General features: G+C 40.1%; 2 protein-coding genes and 1 pseudogene across 3 annotated transcripts; all 3 read right to left on the reverse strand.

The window, feature by feature from the left end:
* Nucleotides 1-1,554: 1,554 nt before the first annotated feature.
* On the reverse strand, nt 1,555-2,629 carry LOC149979479 (sialic acid-binding Ig-like lectin 13; annotated as a pseudogene). Its single transcript, XR_016484321.1, has 3 exons — nt 2,596-2,629; nt 2,130-2,511; nt 1,555-2,000 (listed from the first exon to the last, which is right to left on the reverse strand). The product of XR_016484321.1 is annotated as a sialic acid-binding Ig-like lectin 13 (transcript).
* A 10,427-nt stretch (nt 2,630-13,056) lies between these two features.
* Nucleotides 13,057-14,903, reverse strand: LOC149979480 (B-cell receptor CD22-like). Its single transcript, XM_090189187.1, has 4 exons — nt 14,618-14,903; nt 14,103-14,196; nt 13,925-13,994; nt 13,057-13,773 (listed from the first exon to the last, which is right to left on the reverse strand). Exons 1-4 carry the CDS (start codon nt 14,901-14,903, stop codon nt 13,714-13,716), a joined length of 510 nt encoding a protein of 169 aa, XP_090045313.1. The 3' UTR covers nt 13,057-13,713.
* A 104-nt stretch (nt 14,904-15,007) lies between these two features.
* Nucleotides 15,008-16,303, reverse strand: LOC149979481 (myelin-associated glycoprotein-like). Its single transcript, XM_090189314.1, has 3 exons — nt 16,136-16,303; nt 15,453-15,839; nt 15,008-15,324 (listed from the first exon to the last, which is right to left on the reverse strand). Exons 1-3 carry the CDS (start codon nt 16,182-16,184, stop codon nt 15,008-15,010), a joined length of 753 nt encoding a protein of 250 aa, XP_090045440.1. The 5' UTR covers nt 16,185-16,303.
* Nucleotides 16,304-20,262: the final 3,959 nt, after the last annotated feature.

Here is a 20,262-nt window from a genome sequence, read left to right on the forward strand (position 1 = left end):
GAGGTAGGGGGGTACCACATTTCCCCCTCAAGCTGGACGCAATTTTTGTTTCTTTCTTGTTAACGGAGCTTGCTCATCCAGTGATACACCCGTCCGGTTACCTCCTGCGGGTGTTCTTCTCGTATCAGGCGAGAAGCGTAATGGTGTGGTCTAACACGGGTCCTCGGGCGGAACAGCTGCCGTGGCACTTTGGTCATGCGGCCAAGTGGCTGCGTGAGCACCCTGAGGTTGAAGTTGTCCGAGTAGGTTTAGATCACAGGCACCTGTACGAGGAGGTCAGAAAGGCAGGGAGTCCGGCGCCTGTAGTGGGCATCTCGGAAGTGGTCTGGGAGGGAGTGCAGGCGCGGGGTCTGGACAACAGGCTCAAGGACCTGAATTGGTTGAGCCTCCATAAGTGCTTGCCGGTACGTTCCATCATGTACCGGTATAGTTTGGTGCAATCCCCCACCTGTCCAAGATCTTCTTGTGGCAGGGAGGAGACTGTGCGCCATGTCTTTTGGGACTGTGCCTTTGCCGGAGTAGTATGGGCTAGGGCACGGGTGTTGTTAGGTTTGGTAAGGGGGGATTTTGTATTGACGTGGGCCAGGTTAGAGGGAGGTGTAGGGAGAGCGAGAGGGACGGATAGGGACAGGTTTCTGCTCTGGCTTCTCATGAGTCTCTTTAAACGGGGGCTGTGGGAAGCCAGGCAGAACATGGTGAAGACAGGGAGAGATTGGGGGGTGGAAGGGATAGTGAGGAGGGTGGAAGGAGATTTGAGGGGGAGGATGAAGAGGGAGGAGAGGAAGTGGGGGCAGCATGCTGCCCGGGAGAGGTGGAAGGGGGGTTTAGGGCTGGGTGTCATTTAGATTTGTAAAGGGATAGATTAGGGACGGGGAGATAGGGAAAGGTAGTTTGTAGGATGACGGGGAGGGAAGATGCTCCCCTGAGGTTTTGTTTGGGGTTTTTGTTTTGTTTAAATTAAAATACCACTATTTGAGTTTGTATGGAAATTATGAGTTGTAAAGAATGAATGGTATTAAAGATAATAAATTATTTTTATAAAAAATTAAAAAAAAGATAGGACTGTTTTCGGGTTGTGCCACGTTTACTGTTTTGTAGTGTGTTCATGTTGAGTTTCTGTCATTAAATAACCATGGACACTAATCACACTGCACTTTGGTCCTCTCCTTCCCAGGAAGAAAGCCGTTACAGCAGGTGTGTAGAAGTACCTCTTCTACATCCACGCATTTGAAGGGGTGTCCACATACTTTTGAATATTTTGTATATCTAACCTACGATTGTGCCCTACGTGCCCATTTTACCTTTTATAGCCAGCTGCACTTCATTCGACTTCCCACAGCCTTGACTATTTCTTCCTTCACAGAAGTACAGTCCTCCATCACCAACAGTCACATTGAGGGTGTAACTCTGTCCAGATGCTACCTGTGTTGTTTCACCCCCACTGATCTGGAACCAGGTGAAGTTTGTCACAGGAGGGTTGGCTGTACTGCTGCAGGTCAGATTAACACAGCTGCCCACTAATACTGGATCAGCTGGACTGATGGAGGCTGAGGTGTCCTTAGGAGAGACTGGGGGAGAGGGGTTCATTTAGAATGTATCTGGATATGGTATATTGAATAGTCTCATCAAAACCACTCTATTACAATCATCAGTGAAAACATGATAGAATGATCTATTCTACAGGAACCGGTTACTAAATCTTACATGAAACGTTAAGCATCATGTTATGTTCAGCTGTCTTGTTGCTTGTCCCTGCTGGGTAGACTGAGGTACAAGTGATGTTCTTCTCATGATGAAGATATGACGGAGTGAAGGTCACCGTGGAGAGAACTGATTTGGTTTGGTCTGAATTCTCCTGCAATTGGTTCTCAGGTGTGAACTGTGTTGGGAGAGTCCATGTCAGCTCAGGGGGGTGTTCGGGACAGCTGAGCAGTTCAAACTGACAGGGGTCCCTTCCTTCACCTCACCTGAGACAGTAATGATGGGACTGGAAGGAAAATCTGTAATACATTGTAGATAAATATATTTTACACTAACAGTTAAACTGTCCACTTGTTCAACTCTTATCTTTGATGCAAGGAATCTAAACTGGGAAAAAAAAATAGGTTTTAAGATAAATTGTCTCTTACCACTGACAACTATATTAACAGACTTATCAGGATCTGTTCCACGGAATGGTTGACTCTCAATCCTGAAGAAGTATATATCAGAGTAACTGGTGGTTACATTGAAGAAGACTGTGGTGCAGTTCTTCTGGGACATGTTTCCAGTTATCTTCCCTTTATCTGTTGACCGTCTCACTACTGTTAAATATCACTCTGTCCGGACGCTCACCAAAGTTAGAGTTTTCTTTAATCCACACTCCAGAGGGTAGTATTGTGCTGTTAAATGTTTTCTGTGGGTCATGAATATCAAATGAACATGGGATTTGCATACAGGAGCCCGTCAGTACATCCAGTTGATCTGGCATTGTGGCGATCAAATCTCGTCGACCAAAACAGGCCAAAACACCTGCAACATAAAAGACAACATCAGGGAGGTTCTGATGTATTTTCAGTTCAGTCCAATGATATGTATTAACCCTAGATGACTGACAGGGGCCTCTGTTTGGAGGCAACTGCACAGCCATCTTGTTACTCCTCCTTCAATTTTATTTTTTTTTATGTCTATATTAGTTTTAGACAAGTATTTTCTATTACAGACACCTTGATGCAGACTTTTACATTATATTTTGTGACCTGCAACACTTCCTTCAGTAGAGATACCCTACCGTTTCTCCAGCCAATGATTGTATCTTGAAACTCACTAAATTGGTATTATCCAATAGCTGCTTCATCTTTGAGTCAGAGTTTTTCCTTTTTCCTATTTTCCTTTGCCCCCAACTATGTGAACCTGTATGTGGAACAATTTGAGGAACCACTTACAAAACAGAGACACACTCCCTACTTTCTAAAATCCTCTCATGGAAGAGATGCATAGATGATGTCTTTGTGCTGTGGGAAGGAAGTCAGCAGGAACTAAATGAATTCCAAACTCTGCTAAACGAGAGCTCTGAATATCTCAAATTCACCATGTAGACTGTTGAGAGAAATATAAACTACCTGGACTTATGGATCATCAAAGATAATGATGCATTACAAACAGACTTGTACACAAAGCACAACAGACCTCAAAACTCTGCTGCGTGCGGATAGTTTGCATCCCCTTCCCGTCAGGAATGATCGTGACAACCACCGCAGCTAAATCAGGTGTAACAACACTGACTATCCAGTAGCAGCTCACTTTGTTGAAGCTAACCATCCCATCTCCTCACTCAAAAACACACGCATATACACACACATTGAGCATGTTGGCCTACCAAGGAGAGGAGGTATTTAAAACATTGACCCCTACTGTCTTAATATTGACTTTGATCTCAGGCCCTTCTTATGAACAATTAGTTTGATGAAGAAGTCTTTTAAATGAATGTATTCTTCCTACAGTTTATCTTATTCTAATGTTAATGATAACAATAGGCTATTATATTCAATATGATGTAAACTATTGTCTTTTAACAGTTTCACTCAATTCACTCTAATTAACCTCATAATTATGACACACCCCTCACTATTGTTATTGGTTGCACTAATTACACTGTTTGTCTACATAACCTGGTTCAAGCATTCATGACTTTACCCTGAAGAAGGAACAGTGATACCGGAACATTGGTGTTTTACCCAATAAATGACTGGGAGTTTATATATATATATATATAGAGTGTTCAACTCTCTTTGTTTTTATAGCTTACAGTGTATTCACCGTTAGTCAGCACCTCTACACTAAGTCATTTTCTCTGGGTGTGCTCCAGATAATGCTTTTTATATCACCTGAACATAACAAATACAATAAATAAACATGTACAGATATTAAAGTATTTTATTTATAGAGTACTAACTTTACTGTCCCTTCTACAACAAAATACTGAAATATATGTAATATAGTCCTTGAAACATTTGATTTAAATACTGTAGAATTCCATTAATTATTATGGAGGACTGCTTCTTCTGGGGAGTACCATATATAGAGACCGGTGGTTTCATAGTCTCTCATTGGCCGTTACATAGAATCAGCGATCCAGAGTTTATACCATCACTGTTACAGTCTCTCCCAATAATAATAGTTGTGGAAGGACCACCAGAGGGCAGGCTGGGCTCACGGATAGTAGCCCAACAAGGCATGTTGAGACAAGGTAACCAGAGGTAATTAAGCACAGCTGACGGTCATAATGACATATTCTCTTTCCCCTATAAGAGAGAGGATGGAACCAGCAGGGAGAGGAGAGATTAACCCTCTCTGTAGAATGGCTACCAAGAGAAGGGAGCTAGCCAAAGAAGATCCATTAAGACAGTGACAGATCTGTGATTGTTGTTAAAGTTTAAAGATAATCGTCTTGTGTTCCTGTTTCATCTAAAGAAGAAGATGTATGTTGTTCCTTGGGAGATTCTCATTGATTGTGTTGAAGTGTTGGTATTGTCAGAAATCTCTCAATAGAGAACAGCGTTCAACCAAGAAAACCTACTCCTGACTTGTTTATTCCACCTTTCTGTTTTAGAGTGACACCAAATGACTTGGTCCGCTCACATAATATTAACTTATTTCTATGTACAGGTGATTTTTCAATTGGTCGGTATGTTATCAAGGAGTGGTGATAGGGACAGTGGTGGAAGATATACTGTTAACTGCACACTGATGTCGGTTTAACATGAACATACAGGGACAGTGGTGGAAGCTATACTGTTAACTGCACACTGATGTCGGTTTAACATGAGCATACAGGGACAGTGGTGGAAGATATACTGTTAACCGCACACTGATGTCGGTTTAACATGAACATACAGGGACAGTGGTGGAAGTTATACTGTTAACTGCACACTGATGTCGGTTTAACATGAACATACAGAGACAGTGGTGGAAGCTATACTGTTAACTGCACACTGATGTCGGTTTAACATGAACATACAGAGACAGTGGTGGAAGCTATACTGTTAACTGCACACTGATGTCGGTTTAACATGAACATACAGAGACATGAAAAAGTATTTCCCCCTTTATGGTTCTCTATTTTTACTTATTTTTTTTACTGTTATCAGATCATCAACCAAAACCTAATATTAGATAAAAAGAACTTGAGTTTTTATACTTTTTTATAGTTATTTATTTTCTTTCATTAACAAAGTTATGCAACACCCAATTCCCCTGTGTGAAAAAGTAATTGCCCCCTTACTCTCAATAACTGGTTGTGCCACCATTCCAAAACACGCAATCTACATGAAAATTCTTAAAAGCAACACATTTTAAAGTTTTGGAATGGCCTAGTCAAAGTCCAGACCTAATCCCAAATGAGACATTGTGACAGTTCATGCTTGAAAACCCACAAATGTCACTGAGTTAAATCAGTTCTGCACGGGAGAGTGGGACAACATTCCTCCACAGCAACATGAGAGACTGATCAACAACTACAGGAAATGTATAGTTGGTTTTCATTTCAGCTGAAGGAGGCACAACCAGTTATTTAGTATAAGGGAGCAATTACTTTTCACACAGGGGCATTGGGTGTTGCATAACTTTGTTTAAGAAATAAATGAAATAAGTATGTAAATGTTGTGTTATTTGTTCACTCAGGTTCCATTTATCTAATATCATCTTGTTATTGAATATCTGATAATGTTCAGTATCAAAAATATGCAAAAACTTTTTCAAAGCAGTTTAAATCCAGACTATTAAATACACTAATCAGGAATTAACTGTACACTTTTCTACACAATTAAAAAGCTGGAATATAGCACATCCCATAAAATATAATGACTTGTGTCTGATTGACTTGTGTCTGATCCTTGATGTCTGATTCATAACTAGTTGTTGTTGTGTGGAAGACTCACCTGACATAAAGAGACCAATGAGAAAAAACATGTTCTCAGGACAAGCCATGTGAGAACTCACACACCACTGATCACCTGAAACAGTACAAACATACACTTCCTGGTGGAGTAACTTAACTCACACAACACATTAAACCATCCCCATATCAAATACACGATGTCCTTCAGTTGTAAAGCTAATACTTGAACAAACAGCAGTACATTAGAACATATTGAATCTCATTACTCAGAATTAATATCCTTTCATTTATTTTGAACATTAAAATGAACAGAAAATATAGTGAAGAAGTCGATACTTGCCTTAGACGGTAACGTAAACTGTCTACAGCAGAAACTGTCACACACATAGTGAGGTCTGACTAACTAAAGTGATGAAATTCATGTGGCATATCTCACATCTCATCAGTGAAATACTTCCTAATATGTGTATGAGAAACCATTTTAAAGGAATACTACTGTATTTAATGTCCCTTTCTCGGGGTAGGACAGGTCAGCAGCATTTTGAAACGGGCCCCTGAATCACTAAGTCTGCCCCCAATAAATTGCTAAAATAAACTTTTGGCAGCAAAGCCATCTCCCATATCTCCTGTATCTCCTGTATCTCCCGTATCTCCCTCTCCCGTATCTCCTGTATCTCCTGTATCTCCTGTATCTCCCGTATCTCCCTCTCCCGTATCTCCTGTATCTCCTGTATCTCCCGTATCTCCCTCTCCCGTATCTCCTGTATCTCCTGTATCTCCTGTATCTCCCGTATCTCCCTCTCCCGTATCTCACAGGCTTGAATGGGAATATCTGTGGGATTTAAAAAATATAGTAAAATTATGAACCCAAATCCACGATTAATTTATTCAAATATAAAAAAGAAAAGTTAAATTAGAGTTTGATACAAAGCATATGGTTGTCACATTATGTTTCAATATGAAAAACTTTAAAATAAAAGAGAGCCGCACACTCTAGGAGCTCAGATGCAAAAATCTGTCTTCATCAGGGTATAATCACAAACACTCGTTTATATAGTGTCAAAAGACACAGGTGTCTGTAATCATGGCCAAGAGTGGCCTAATATCATTGGATAATTATCAAATATTAAAAGGTCCTACAAAGAACAGCATACAAACAACAAATGGATAGCAAACGATCATAGATTAATTTGACTACACAAGCTTACAAACAATTATAATGGCAGTCACAATAATCACAAGAATGGCTTCAGATCAAAGTCTACGTTGAGACCGAAGGGCGCAGGGGTCTTTAAGTTAAAGATCCAAGCAGCCTCTCGTTTTAACAATAAATTATCAAGGTCACCCCCTCTCATAGGGAGGGTGACATGTTCGATGCCAATATAACACAGAGACGAAATCGAGTGTCCTTCCTCCAAGAAGTGGGCCGCAACTGGGTAAGTCAAGATTTACACCTAATGGTGCTACGATGCTCTGAGATACGTACTTTTAATTCGCGCTTTGTTTTACCCACATCATTTTTACCACAAGGACAAGTTATAAGATAAATAACTGCCTTAGTGGAGCACGTAATAACACCTTTGATTGGGATCGATTTCCATGTTTGTGGGTGTTTGAAGGATCTACGTTTATGCAAGTGCCATTGCATTGAGCACAGCCATTACATTTGTAATTTCAATCCAGTAGGGGCGCTAATAGACGTTGTTCTGCAATATCTTGGGGTGGTAAATCAGAGTGTACCAATTGGTCTCTGAGATTTCTGCCCCACGAGAATACGACCAAGGGAAGGTCCGAAAACACATTACCGAGACTATCATTGGATTTTAGAATGTGCCAATGTTTGTGAACAATTCCCTTCATTTGTTCAGAGCACTTTGAATAGCGGGCAGTTAGAACACAAGAATGCATCTTTTTGCGGGACTGACCTTGAAAAAGGTCATGTCTCGTTTTGTTTTGAATTTTCTCCATGGCAATATTAATCTGATCATTTTTGTAGCCCCTCTCCTTGAACTTTCTTTGCGTCTCAGCCATATTTCTGTCGAAATCTAATTGTTTTTTGCAAATTCTTTTGATTCGACAGAATTGGCTGTAGGGCAAACTATTTTTCAAGGGAAGTGGGTGACAACTATCAGCTCTCAACAAACTGTTACGATCAGTAGGCTTCCTGTAAAGATCAGTGTATAGAACATTATCTTCACACAAGATCAGAAGATCAAGGAAACTGATTTGACGTGTATCAGATTGCATAGTAAATCTCAAATGATCAGAACAGGAGTTAAGAAAAGCATGGAATGCCTGGAGCTGTTTTGCATCACCCCTCCATAGAACAAAAATATCATTAATATACCGTTTCCAAATAATGATGTGAGGCAAGAAAACATTTTTGAAAAGATTGAAAATAGACTGTTTCTCCATGTAACCCACATACAAATTAGCATAGTTAGGAGCCATGGGGGATCCCATAGCAGTACCTTTCGTCTGAATAAAGAAATCATTTAGAAACATGAAATAGTTATGTGTGAGTACTATTTCAGCCAATGTTATAATGCATGCACTGGAAGGTAGTTCATTAGGGTCACGTTGCAGAAGAAAATGTTCCAGAGCTTCAATACCGCCCTCGTGTGGAATATTTGTGTATAACGACTCAACATCAAAAGTAACTAACAAGGTATTCTCATGGAGAGGATCAAGAGATTCAATGATAGAGATCATACTGCTGGTGTCCTTTACAAAGGAGGGGAGCTGTTCTGCGAGTGGTCTAATAAAAAAGTCAACAGAAGTAGATAGAGGGGCCGTTACTGCATCAATGCCCACTACAATAGGGGACGTTACTGCATCAATGCCCGCTACAATAGGGCGCACTGGTGGTTTTGTAACATTCTTGTGTAATTTCGGCAAAGTATAGAAAGTGGCAATTTTAGGGTGTTGAACAGCCAAAAAGTCATGTTATGTTTTAGTTATCTGACCAGATCTTAAATACCCATCTAGGACAGTAAAGATAGTGTTCTGAAATTGGGAAGTAGGGTCACTTCTGAGTTTCTTGTAAAAGGTGTTGTCAAGCAGCTGTCTATGACATGTACATAAACTGTCCTAACCATGAGTACAACCGACCCACCCTTATCAGCAGGACGAAAAAGGACTGACTTGTCGGTTTGTAAATCAAGCAAAGCTTGTTCTTCATCCTCAGGTAAATTATGGAAAGATTGGGACCCCTGTTTATTCTTAAGGAGACGTCCAACATCTTTTTGCACAAGTCTGCAATATGTCTCGATAGTGATTGCGATTGGCTGGAGGTATAAAATAACTCTTGCTTCTAAAAGGAGTCGGAATATGTGCAGGAGAGCAACCTGCTGGTTCAATAGAAGTGTCAGAATTAGGGGAGCTAAAGTATTCCCTAAAACGGATGTTTCTAAAAAACTTAAACAGGTCTACCTTAACATCAAAATTGTTGCACTGGGTTGTAGGCACAGAAGATAACCCTTTATTAAGCAAAGAGACATGGGCAGGGCTCAATATCTTGCTTGATAAATTAAAGACACTCAGTCTCGTGGGTTCTAGGACCGTGTGAACGGTCTCCTCTGCCTCTGATAGTCGTTTCTTCTTGCCCCGTTGGGTGCGACATCTCGTCGATGCGCGTGCCTGCGGCCTCCTCCGCCCTTCTGTCCGTCCAGTCTCTGGTTGAATAAAAAACTACCACTGGAAGCCGATGAGGCGCTGGTTGTAGAGCGTTGACCAGACGGGGGTGGATAGAAGTAAGCGGCATCCCTCCTGCGTCTGCCATGGAGAGAGGGAGCAGGACCTCCCTTGTCAGGGTTTCTCCAGAAGTAGACTTTATCCTCGGCCTTGTCTTTTTTGTATTGGTTGAATTTCTTGATTTTATGTTCCTTTATTTCTGAAGACAACTTGTCCTGGTGCGCTTGGTTAGTTTTCATGAGTTCATTTGAATATGTCATCATCATTAACAGCTATTTGTAGAGCTGTGCGTTTGTCTTTAATCGTGTTATCCATTTCAATAAAATCCTTCTTCAACTGGTCAACAATTAATGACATTAAACATGAACAGGAAAAACAGACTTGGTATGAAACAGAGTAACTGTAATTGTATCTGAGTGATTCTCACACACCACTCAACTTCCCTGACACCAACTTCCTCTTTGAAGTCTATTTGCAAAGAGGAGCCTGGTGGGCTGGATGCCACAGAGACACTCTTTTCACTCCACTTTGATACGGATTTGACTTTTTCATAGCATGTTTATGAGATCTCATGTAGCAGATTAGGAGAATTTTCTTAGCATGTTATAAGCCTGAGGTTACGGTCAGGTTAAATAGTCAGGTTTAGGGAAAATGCTCTCCTAACCAGGGTTGGATGAGGGCATTTGGGACCCTGAGCTTACTTTCCTTCGTTTCAACACGTTCTGCCATGGTGCAGAGAGAATTATTTTTTATATTGTTGCTGTTTTATAGCACCTCATGCTTGTGTTCACATTTTTCCATGAGGCTGATATAAAAGGTTGCCGTTTTAACGCTACAATCAGATGACCTCATTTGGGACCCTGAGCTTACTTTCCTGATATTAAACACATTTTGCCATGGTGCAGAGAGGAACATTTGCAATTTGATAATGCTATTCTACACATTTCGCAATGAGGCTGAGACAAAATTTGCAGTTTTAAAGCTAATTCCCTGATATTCAACACATTTTGCCATGAGGTCGATAGGAAAGGTTTCAGTTTTAAAGCTAATTTCCTGTAATTCTACACATTTTGATATCATATGCTATCTGGGGCCGTTCGGTAATCTGTCCCTGCTCCTAATCTGCTACCAAAATAATTTCTTATTGAAGTGTTGTGAAAAGAGTGTGTCCCATGTGCAACAGGAGAGAGCCAGCGACCTGCAGGGCATGGGCGGCAGGGTAGACAAGGGCCCTCTCTTCGACGGTCAAGTCTAGATGAGATGAAGCTTTTGTCTAGTTGAAGTTGTATTCTTTTAGCATTTTAGCTAATCCTAACCCTTTTCCGTACCTTCATCTAATCATCATAACCTGATACGTTAATTATCCTAACCTGCTGCATAAATTCTGCTAAACTTGCTAGAAAACTACATTTTCACAAAAGCTGTATCCCTTCGAGACAAATCCAGCTTCGACCTGCCCAAGGCCTTCTGGGAGAAGGAGACCCAGGAGCTGAGGGCGTACTTTACCCAGCAGGTGGAGGGAGAGCTGAAGGCTCTGGAGAACAAGGTCAGGAATTGAGAGGTGGAGGGACCAGCTGATTCAGAGAGAGAAGAGAGAAAGTATTGACTATTGGACATTATACATTATACTACGCTGATGCTGCTATATGGGGGGACTGACAAAAAAGTACTAACAAGCTCTTTTCAGTTATGTGGAAACTGCTTTGCCTATATGTGGATAAAATGTATGGAAATACAATGAAACGATGTGCCTGCATGCAGATCAGGCTACCACACACTATCAATGGATATATGAGTAGGTATTAGGTGATAAAACAGAACCAATCGTACAGCTCTTTCCATGACATAGACTGATCAGGTGAATCCAAGTGAAAGCTATGATCCCTTATTGAAGTCACTTGTTAAATCCACTTCAGTGTAGACGAAGGGGAGGAGACAGGTTAAAGAAGGATTTTTAAGCCTTGAGACAATTGAGAAATGTGTTGTGTATGTGTGCCATTTAGAGGGTGTTTAGGCAAGACAAAAAATGGAAGTGCCTTTGAATGAGTTGTGGTAGTAGGTGCCAGGTGCACTGGTTTCAGGGACTGAAATACTGCTGTTTTTTTTATCTCACTCCAAACAGTTCCCGGTGTGTATCAAGAATGGTCCACCACCCAAAAAACATCCATCCAACTTGACACAACTGTAGGAAGCATTGCTGTCATAATGGGCCAACATCCCTGTGGAACGCTTTCGCCTCCTGGTAGAGTCCATTCCCCGATGAACTGTGGCTGTTCTGAAGACAAAAGGGGTTTCAACTCAAAGTTAGGAAGGTGTTCCTAATGTTTGTTATCCTCAGTGTCTTCAGAAAGGACCCCTTGACTTATTCCACATTCTGTTGTTTTACAGCTTGAATTAAAAATGAATTAAATAGAATGCCCATAACATGGTGCAGCCATCACCTTGAAAATATGAAGAGTGGTACTCAGTGATGTGTTGTGTTGGATTTGCCACAAACATACACGTTTTATTCAGGACATAGAATTAATTTCTTTGCTCATTTTTAATTAAGCAGTTTTACTTTAGTGCCGTATTGCAAACAGAATGCATGTTTAGGAATATTTTAATTCTGTACATGTTTCCTTCTTTTCACTTTGTCATTTAGGTTAGTATTATGGAGTAAGTACAATGTTGTTGATCCATCCTCAGTTTTCTCCAATCACAGCCGTTAAACTATGTAACTGTTTTAAAGTCACCACTGACCTTATGGTGAAACCAGTGGAGGCTGCTGAGTGGAAGACAACTCATAATAATGTCTGGAACGGAGCAAATGGAATGGAATCAAACGCATGGAAAACATGTTGGATGAATTTGGTACCATTCCACCTGTTCTGCTCCAGCCATTACCACGAGTACGTTCTCCCCAAATAATGTGCCACCAACCTCCTGTGGGTGAAATCCCTGTGCAGTGTTTTTCCTCTCCGGCGACTGAGTTAGGAAGGATGCCTATATCTTTGTAGTGATTGGGTGCATTGATAAACCATCCAAAGCGTAATTAATAACTTCACCATGCTCAAAGGGGTTTTCAATGTCAGATTTATTTTATTTTTCACCCATCTACCAACAGGTGCCCTTCTTTGTGAGGCAATGGAAAAGCTGTTTATATCTGTTTAAAAGTTGCTGCTTGACTGAGGGACCTTAAAAATAATTGTATGTGTGGGGTACAGAGACGAGGTAGTCATTTAAAAATCATGTTAAACACTAGCATTGCACACAAAGTGAATCCATGCAACTCATGTGACTAGTTAAGGAAATCTTTACTCCTGAACTTATTCAGGCTTGACATGGAAAAGGTGTTGAATACATATTGACTTTCAGCTTTTCATTTTTATGTCTAAAAACATAATTCCACATTGTGTGTAGAACAGTGACACAAAATCTCAATAGAATCCATTTTAATGAGATGTTAAATGTTGGACCAATAAGACCAAAAGATTTCATGGAAATTGAATGTAAAGGTTTATTGCAGGGCAATTAATAAACAACCTGATATTCAGTCTCAATTATTTCTTCGATTTAACACTCAACATAAAAACTGACAATAACTTCTAAATAGATATAAACTGAAAATAGATACAATTGTTATTCTGGCAACTGCACAAAAGAGGAAGATAAACAGTGACTTGTAAACGTTAACACCATTGTGCCATCATGTCGACTTACTGCACCAACTTCCTGTCTTGTATCAGACCACTGTCTCTCCAACTAACTGTGTCTTCTCTCCTCAGTCATCATTGACTTTATATGGTCTTAAACTGCCTTCAGTGAGCTAGTTGAACTCAGCAGTTCCTCTATACTGGAACCCATTAAACAGATGCTCTGTGAACTCAACACTCAAAATAAATGGTCTAAAATAAAGAGTAGCCTACATCATCATATCAACACTATAGTAACAGTTAAACACTTTTCATCCCAGCAAATTCTACAAACAGGCAGATAACTAAAGAGCACACAATTATAAATGTAACAAAAGTATCAATTTAAAACTAATACACAATGACAATATTGTACATAAAAACACTTAACACCCATTGGAAAAATAATTAACATGCACCTCTTTTATTGACTTGTGCTTAAAGACCATCTAAGTTGTTAAGTGGTGGTTACTGGTTCCCTCTACCGGCCGTGGCCTGGTTAGAGCACACTGTCCCAACCGGGGAGTTCTGTGGAGAGAACACAGAGAAAGGAACAGTTGTCAGGACCGACACTTCAGAAGAATAATGACTTCATAGTTACAGTTGGTTACACAACACAGAATTCATTCAATTCTTCCTGAAACACACATTCTAGATGGGTTTTAAAGGTTTATTCTACCATTCCCACCAGTCCCTGTGAACGGTCTGTCATGTCAAACCCAGTAGTGAGTCTCGATGTTCTCCTCCTCCTGGAAGACAAGAATAAAGGTATTTTGACATTCATTTAGGTTTTCAAAAACAAAAGCACAATCAGCATGATAAATATGTAAAAATTGAGGCTGGGAATATCTTTTTACCATGCAGAGAATACGATCAGGCTGAAAAGGAAAATCAACCCCAAGGTTTTTCCTACAATCTCAAAAACCTTTGGGTTAACAGGCTCTTCATGCCCTGTAAATAAAACACACATTATAGCCATCTGTTCCAAAAAGAGGAAACATTTTGCACATTGTCTAATATTACAAATTATACACATACTGTAGATGTACAGATGTAAGATCTTAATTTATCCAGTATTGTTGCAGTGAAATAATCCTGCAGTAAAAGGACTTGAACGTTTCCTCTGTAATGTTGATCCATTGGTGGTGAGTCTATTAGCTGGACAAAATAAGGCTGCATGATAAGTGTAATACTATTAATATAACCATGTTTTAGTGCAGGATTCTGTTGAATATATGCAAATCACAAAGCTTATTTGTGTTTCCCACAATGCAATTAACTTCTAAGCATGAGGAAGTATATCTCTTCTACATCTATCTATATCTATAATATTCTTAATGTTGTGTCGTATTGAATGTGCCAATGCTTCTACCTTTAATAGCCAGCTGCACTTTCTTTGACTTCCCACAGCCGTGACTATTTCTTGCTTCACAGTAGTACAGTCCTCCATCACCAACAGTCACATTGAGGGTGTAACTCTGTCCAGATGCAACCTGAGTTGTTTTACCCTCACTGATCTGGAACCAGGTGAAGTTTGTCACAGGAGGGTTGGCTGTACTGCTGCAGGTCAGATTAACACAGCTGCCCACTAATACTGAATCAGCTGGACTGATGGAGGCCGAGGTGTCCTTAGGAGAGACTGAGGGAGAGGGGTTCATTTAGAATGTATCTGGATATGGTATATTGAATAGTCTCATCAAAACCACTCTTACAATCATCAGTGAAAACATGATAGAATGATCTATTCTTCAGGAACCTGTGACTAAATCTTACATGAAACGTTAAGCATCATGTTATGTTCAGCTCTCTTGTTGCTTGTCCCTACTGGGTAGACTGAGGTACAAGTGATGTTCTTCTCATGATGAAGATATGACGGAGTGAAGGTCACCGTGGAGAGAACTGATTTGGTTTGGTCTGGATTCTCCTGCAGTTGGTTCTCAGTTGTGAACTGTGTTGGGAGAGTCCATGTCAGCTCAGGGGGGTGTTCGGGACAGGGAGCGACAGCAGAGCAGTTCAAGCTGACAGGGGTCCCTTCCTTCACCTCACCTGAGACCGTAATGATGGGACTGGAAGGAAAATCTGTAATACATTGTAGATAAATATATTTTACTCTAATAGTTAAACTGTCCACGTGTTCTAATCTTATCTTTGATGCAAGGAATCTAAACTGGGAAAAATAGTTGGTAAACAGTTAAATTTTTTCTTACCCCTGACAACTATATTAACAGACTTTTCAGTGTCTGTTCCACGGAATGGTTTACTCTCAATCCTGAAGTAGTATTTATCAGAGTAACTGGTGGTTACATTGAAGAAGACTGTGGTGCAGTTCTTCTGGGACATGTTTCCAGTTATCGTCCCTTGATATCTGTTGACCGTCTCACTACTGTTAAATATCACTCTGTCCGGACGCTCACCAAAGTATTGGTTTCCTTTTATCCACACTCCAGAGGTTAGTATTGTGCTGTTAAATGTATCCTTATGTTGGTCAGGAATATCAAATGAACATGGGATTTGCACACAGGAGCCCGTCAGTACATCCAGTCTATCTGGCATTGTGGCGATCAAATTTCGTTGACCAAAACTGACCAAAACACCTGCAACATGAAGGACAACATCAGGGAGGTAATATGATCTTTTCAGTACATTCACTCTCTCTGCAGCAAAAAATATATACTCATTTCAATGTACAGGTGATTCCTTATGTCACGACTCCATGCCCTAAACTGGATCATGAACATATGTGGAGCACAATGTTTGAATCCAGACTATTAAACTCTGCTTTTCTATACATTGAGACAGATGGGAATACAGCTCATAGTATGAAACATCATCCCTTGTACTTATTCCTCTGTCTGATTCATAACTAGTTATCGTTGTGTGTAAGACTCACCTGATATAAAGAGGACAATGAGAAAAAACATGTTCTCAGAACAAGCCATGTGAGAACTCACACACTACCGATCACCTGAAACAGTACAAACATACACACATTTAGTAACTCAACACACTGCCCTTCCTTACCTTCAGGCTCAAACCCAACACCCGAGCACTCCATTCTCCCACCCCTACAGGAGGGCAGCTGCCGCTCAGGCTGTCCAAGCTCTTTTCTGTCCTGGCACCCCAATGCTGGAACCAGCTTCCCCCTGAAGCTACCTGCCCATCTTGCAAAAACATCAGAAACCCTACCCCTTCAGGGCATTTTAAATAATCCCACAGCACCCCCCCCCCTCCCCCCTTTCACAGCCTGACCTCAAAAGGCCTTTTGTGAACTAACATCCGCACTTGACACCCCCCCCCCCCACACACACACACACTAGCTCTGACTTTGCTGATACCTGCTTGAGTGTACTTACTATGAATGTAATGCGGTTGTCTCACCTGACTACCATAAGATGAATGCACCAACTGTATGTCGTTCTGGATAAGAGTGTCTCTGCTAAATTACTCAAATGTATTACATTGAACCTTAATGCGTACAGTGCATTCGGAAATGATTCAGACCTCTTGACTTTTCTCCCCTCGTTGTTATGTTGTTTAAAATGGATGAAATTGTTGTCGCCCTTCAATCTACACACAATACCCCATAATAACAAAAACAATTTTTTAGAAATGATTTGTCATTATGGGGTATTGTGTGTGGATTGATAAGGAAAAATAATTTAATGCATTTTACAATAAGACTAAAGTAACAAAATGTGGAAAAAGGAAAGGGGTCTGAATACTTTCTGAATGCAGTGTATGGCTTTCAGTTGTGAAGCTATAACATGAACCAACAACAGCAGCATTTCAAATCATTACCAGTCATAACAGTTCAGTGAGTCTTAACATTAAAATGAAAAGGTAGTGAAGAAGTCGACACTTGCCTTACGATCTTGAAAAGCGATCACAGAAAAGGAGATGATATCACACCCATAGTGAGTTCTGACAAACTGAAGTGTTGCAATTCAAGTTGGACAATGGCATGTGATGTACTTCCTATTCCTTATAAGTTAACAAAATTATTTGCATTTTCAAAAGCAAGAAGTATAATTTTATACTAATTATATACAGTCAAAAGTTTAGACACACCTACTCAAGGGTTCTCTCTTTTACTATTGTCTACACTGTAGAATAGTGAAAACATCAAAATGATGAAATAACACATATGGAATCATGTAGTAACCAAAAGTGTTAAACAAATCAAAATATATTTTATATTTGAGATTCTTCAAGTTAGCCACCCTTTGCCTTGATGACAGCCTTGCACTCTTGGTATTCTCTCAACCAGCTTCATGAGGTAGTCACCTGGAATGCATTTCAATTAACAGGTGTGCCTTGTTAAAAGTTAATTTGTGGAATTTCTTTCCTTCTTAATGCGTTTCAGCCTATCAGTTGTGTTGTGACAAGGTAGGGATGGTATACAGAAGATGGTCTTTCACCAAATAGGGCTAAGCCCATCATTTTATTTTCTTCCAATTTTAAATTGAACCTTTATTTAACTTGGCAAGTCAGTTAAGAACAAACTATTATTTACAATGACTGCCTACCCCGGCCAAAGCTGGGCCAATTGTGCGCCGCCATATGAGACTCCCAATCACGGCCGGACGTAAAACAGCCTGGAATCAAACCAGGGACTGTAGTGACGCCTCTTGAACTGAGATGCATTTATAATTATTTCTTGCTTCACAGAAGTACAGTCCTCCATCACTAACAGTAACATTGAGGGTGTAACTCTGTCCAGATGCTGCCTGTGTTGGTTTATTACCACAGATCTGGAACCAGATGAAGGTTGTCACAGGAGGGTTGGCTGTACTGCTGCAGGTCAGATTAACACAGCTGCCCACTAATACTGGATCAGCTGGACACCAAGGTGTCCTTAGGAGAGACTGGGGGAGAGGGGTTCATTTAGAATGTATCTGGATATGGTATATTGAATAGTCTCATCAAATCCACTCTTTTACAATCATCAGTGAAAACATGATAGAATTATCTATTCTTCAGGAACCGGTGACTAAATCTTACATGAAATGTTAAGCATCGTGTTATGTTCAGCTCTCTTGTTGCTTGTCCCTACTGGGTAGACTGCAGTACAAGTGATGTTCTTCTCATGATGAAGATATGACGGAGTGAAGGTCACCGTGGAGAGAACTGATTTGGTTTGGTCTGAATTCTCCTGCAGTTGGTTCTCAGTTGTGAACTGTGTTGGGAGAGTCCATGTCAGCTCAGGGGAGTGTTCGGGACAGGGAGTTACAGCAGAGCAGTTCAAACTGACAGGGGTCCCTTCCTTCACCTCACTGAGACAGTAATGATGGGACTGGAAGGCAAATCTGTAATACATTGCAGATAAATATATTTTACACTAACAGTTAAACTGTCCACTTGTTCTACTCTTATCTTTGATGAAAGGAATCTAAACTGGAAAAAAGATGGTTAAAAGTTAAATTGTCTCTTACCCCTGACAACGATATTAACATACGTTTTATTGTCTGTTGCACGGAATGGTTGACTCAATCGTGAAGTAGTATTTATTAGTGTAACTGGTTGACAAATCTCGTTGACCATAGCACCTGCAATATAAAGGACAACATCAGGGAGGTTCTGATGTATTATCAGTTCAGTCCAATGATATGTACTAACCCTAGATGACTAACAGGGGCCCGCTGTTTGGAAGCCACTGCACAGCCATCTTGTTACTCCTCCTCCAGTGTAAAACAGATGTTGGAAGATATAGAAACGCATTTATTAATTTCTATATTTGTTTTAGACTAGTATATTCTATTACAGACACCTTAATGCAAACTTTTAAATTATATTTTGTGACCTGCAACACTTCCTTCAGTAGAGAGACCCTAGCGTTTCTCCAGCCAATGATTGCATCTTGAAACTCACTAAATTGGTATTATCCAATAGCTGCTTCATCTTTGAGTCAGAGTTTTTCCTTTTTCCTATTTTCCTTTGCCCCCAACAATGAGAAAATGTATGTGGAACAATTTGAGGAACCACTCACAAAACAGAGACACCCCCTACTTTCTAAAATCCCCCTATGGAAGAGATACATAGATGATGTCTTTTTGCTCTGGGAAGGAAGTCAGCAGGAACAAAATTAATTCCAAACTCTGCTAAACGAGGGCTCTGAATATCTTAAATTCACCATGCAGACTGATTAGAGAAAAATAACTACCTGGACCATCAACGAGAATGATGCATAACATACAGACTTGTACACAAAGTCAACAGACCTCAATACCCTGCTACGTGGGGATAGTATGCATCCCCTTCCCCTCAGGAATGGTCTACCATACAGCCAGTTATACAGGGTTAAACAAATCTGTGGCCAACAGTCAGATTTTGACAGCAATGCTAAGAAAATGAAAAATACATTTAAATTCAGAGGCTACATGGAAAAAATTATTGATGCTGCAACGATGAAAATATCTCAAAAACCACGAGAAGAATTGCTAAAAACTAAACCAAAGAATAAAAACAAATCTTTTGCACTAAGTACACCAATGTTGGCCTACCAAGGAGAGGAGGTATTTAAAACATTGACCCCTACTGTCTTAATATTGACTTTGATCTCAGGCCCTTCTTATGAACAATTAGTTTTATGAAGAAGTATTTTAAATGAATGTATTCTTTCTACAGTTTATCTCATGCTAATGTTAATGATAACAATAGGCTATTATATTCAATATGATGTAAACTATTGTCTTTTAACAGTTTCACTCAATTCACTCTAATTAACCTCATAATTGTGACACAACCCTCATGATTGTCATTGTTGCACTAATTGCACTGTATTTCTACATAACCTGGTTCAAGCATTCATGACTTTACCCTGAAGAAGGAACAGTGATGCCCAAACGTTGGTGTTTTCCTTAATAAATGACTGGGAGTTTATATATATATATATAGAGTGTTCAACTCTCTTTGTTTTTATAGCTTACAGTGTATTCACCGTTAGTCAGCACCTCTACACTAAGTCATTTTCTCTGGGTGTGCTCCAGATAATGCTTTTTATATCACCTGAACATAACA

This window comes from Oncorhynchus mykiss, chromosome 11 (assembly GCF_057628025.1).
Source record: "Oncorhynchus mykiss isolate SJ-2025 chromosome 11, ASM5762802v1, whole genome shotgun sequence".
NCBI lineage: Eukaryota > Metazoa > Chordata > Actinopteri > Salmoniformes > Salmonidae > Oncorhynchus > Oncorhynchus mykiss.

Coding starts and splice junctions, on each gene's coding strand:
- LOC149979481 (XM_090189314.1), bottom strand. CDS start 16,184: ATGGCTTGTTCTGAGAACATGTTTTTTCTCATTGTCCTCTTTATATCA. Junction 15,840..16,135: donor CATTGTCCTCTTTATATCAG/GTGAGTCTTACA, acceptor TTCATGTTGCAG/GTGTTTTGGTCAGTTTTGGT. Junction 15,325..15,452: donor TGTTAATATAGTTGTCAGGG/GTAAGAAAAAAT, acceptor AATGTATTACAG/ATTTTCCTTCCAGTCCCATC.
- LOC149979480 (XM_090189187.1), bottom strand. CDS start 14,903: ATGAACCCCTCTCCCTCAGTCTCTCCTAAGGACACCTCGGCCTCCATC. Junction 14,197..14,617: donor AGTGCAGCTGGCTATTAAAG/GTAGAAGCATTG, acceptor TTTTATTTACAG/GGCATGAAGAGCCTGTTAAC. Junction 13,774..13,924: donor CACAGGGACTGGTGGGAATG/GTAGAATAAACC, acceptor TTCTCTCCACAG/AACTCCCCGGTTGGGACAGT.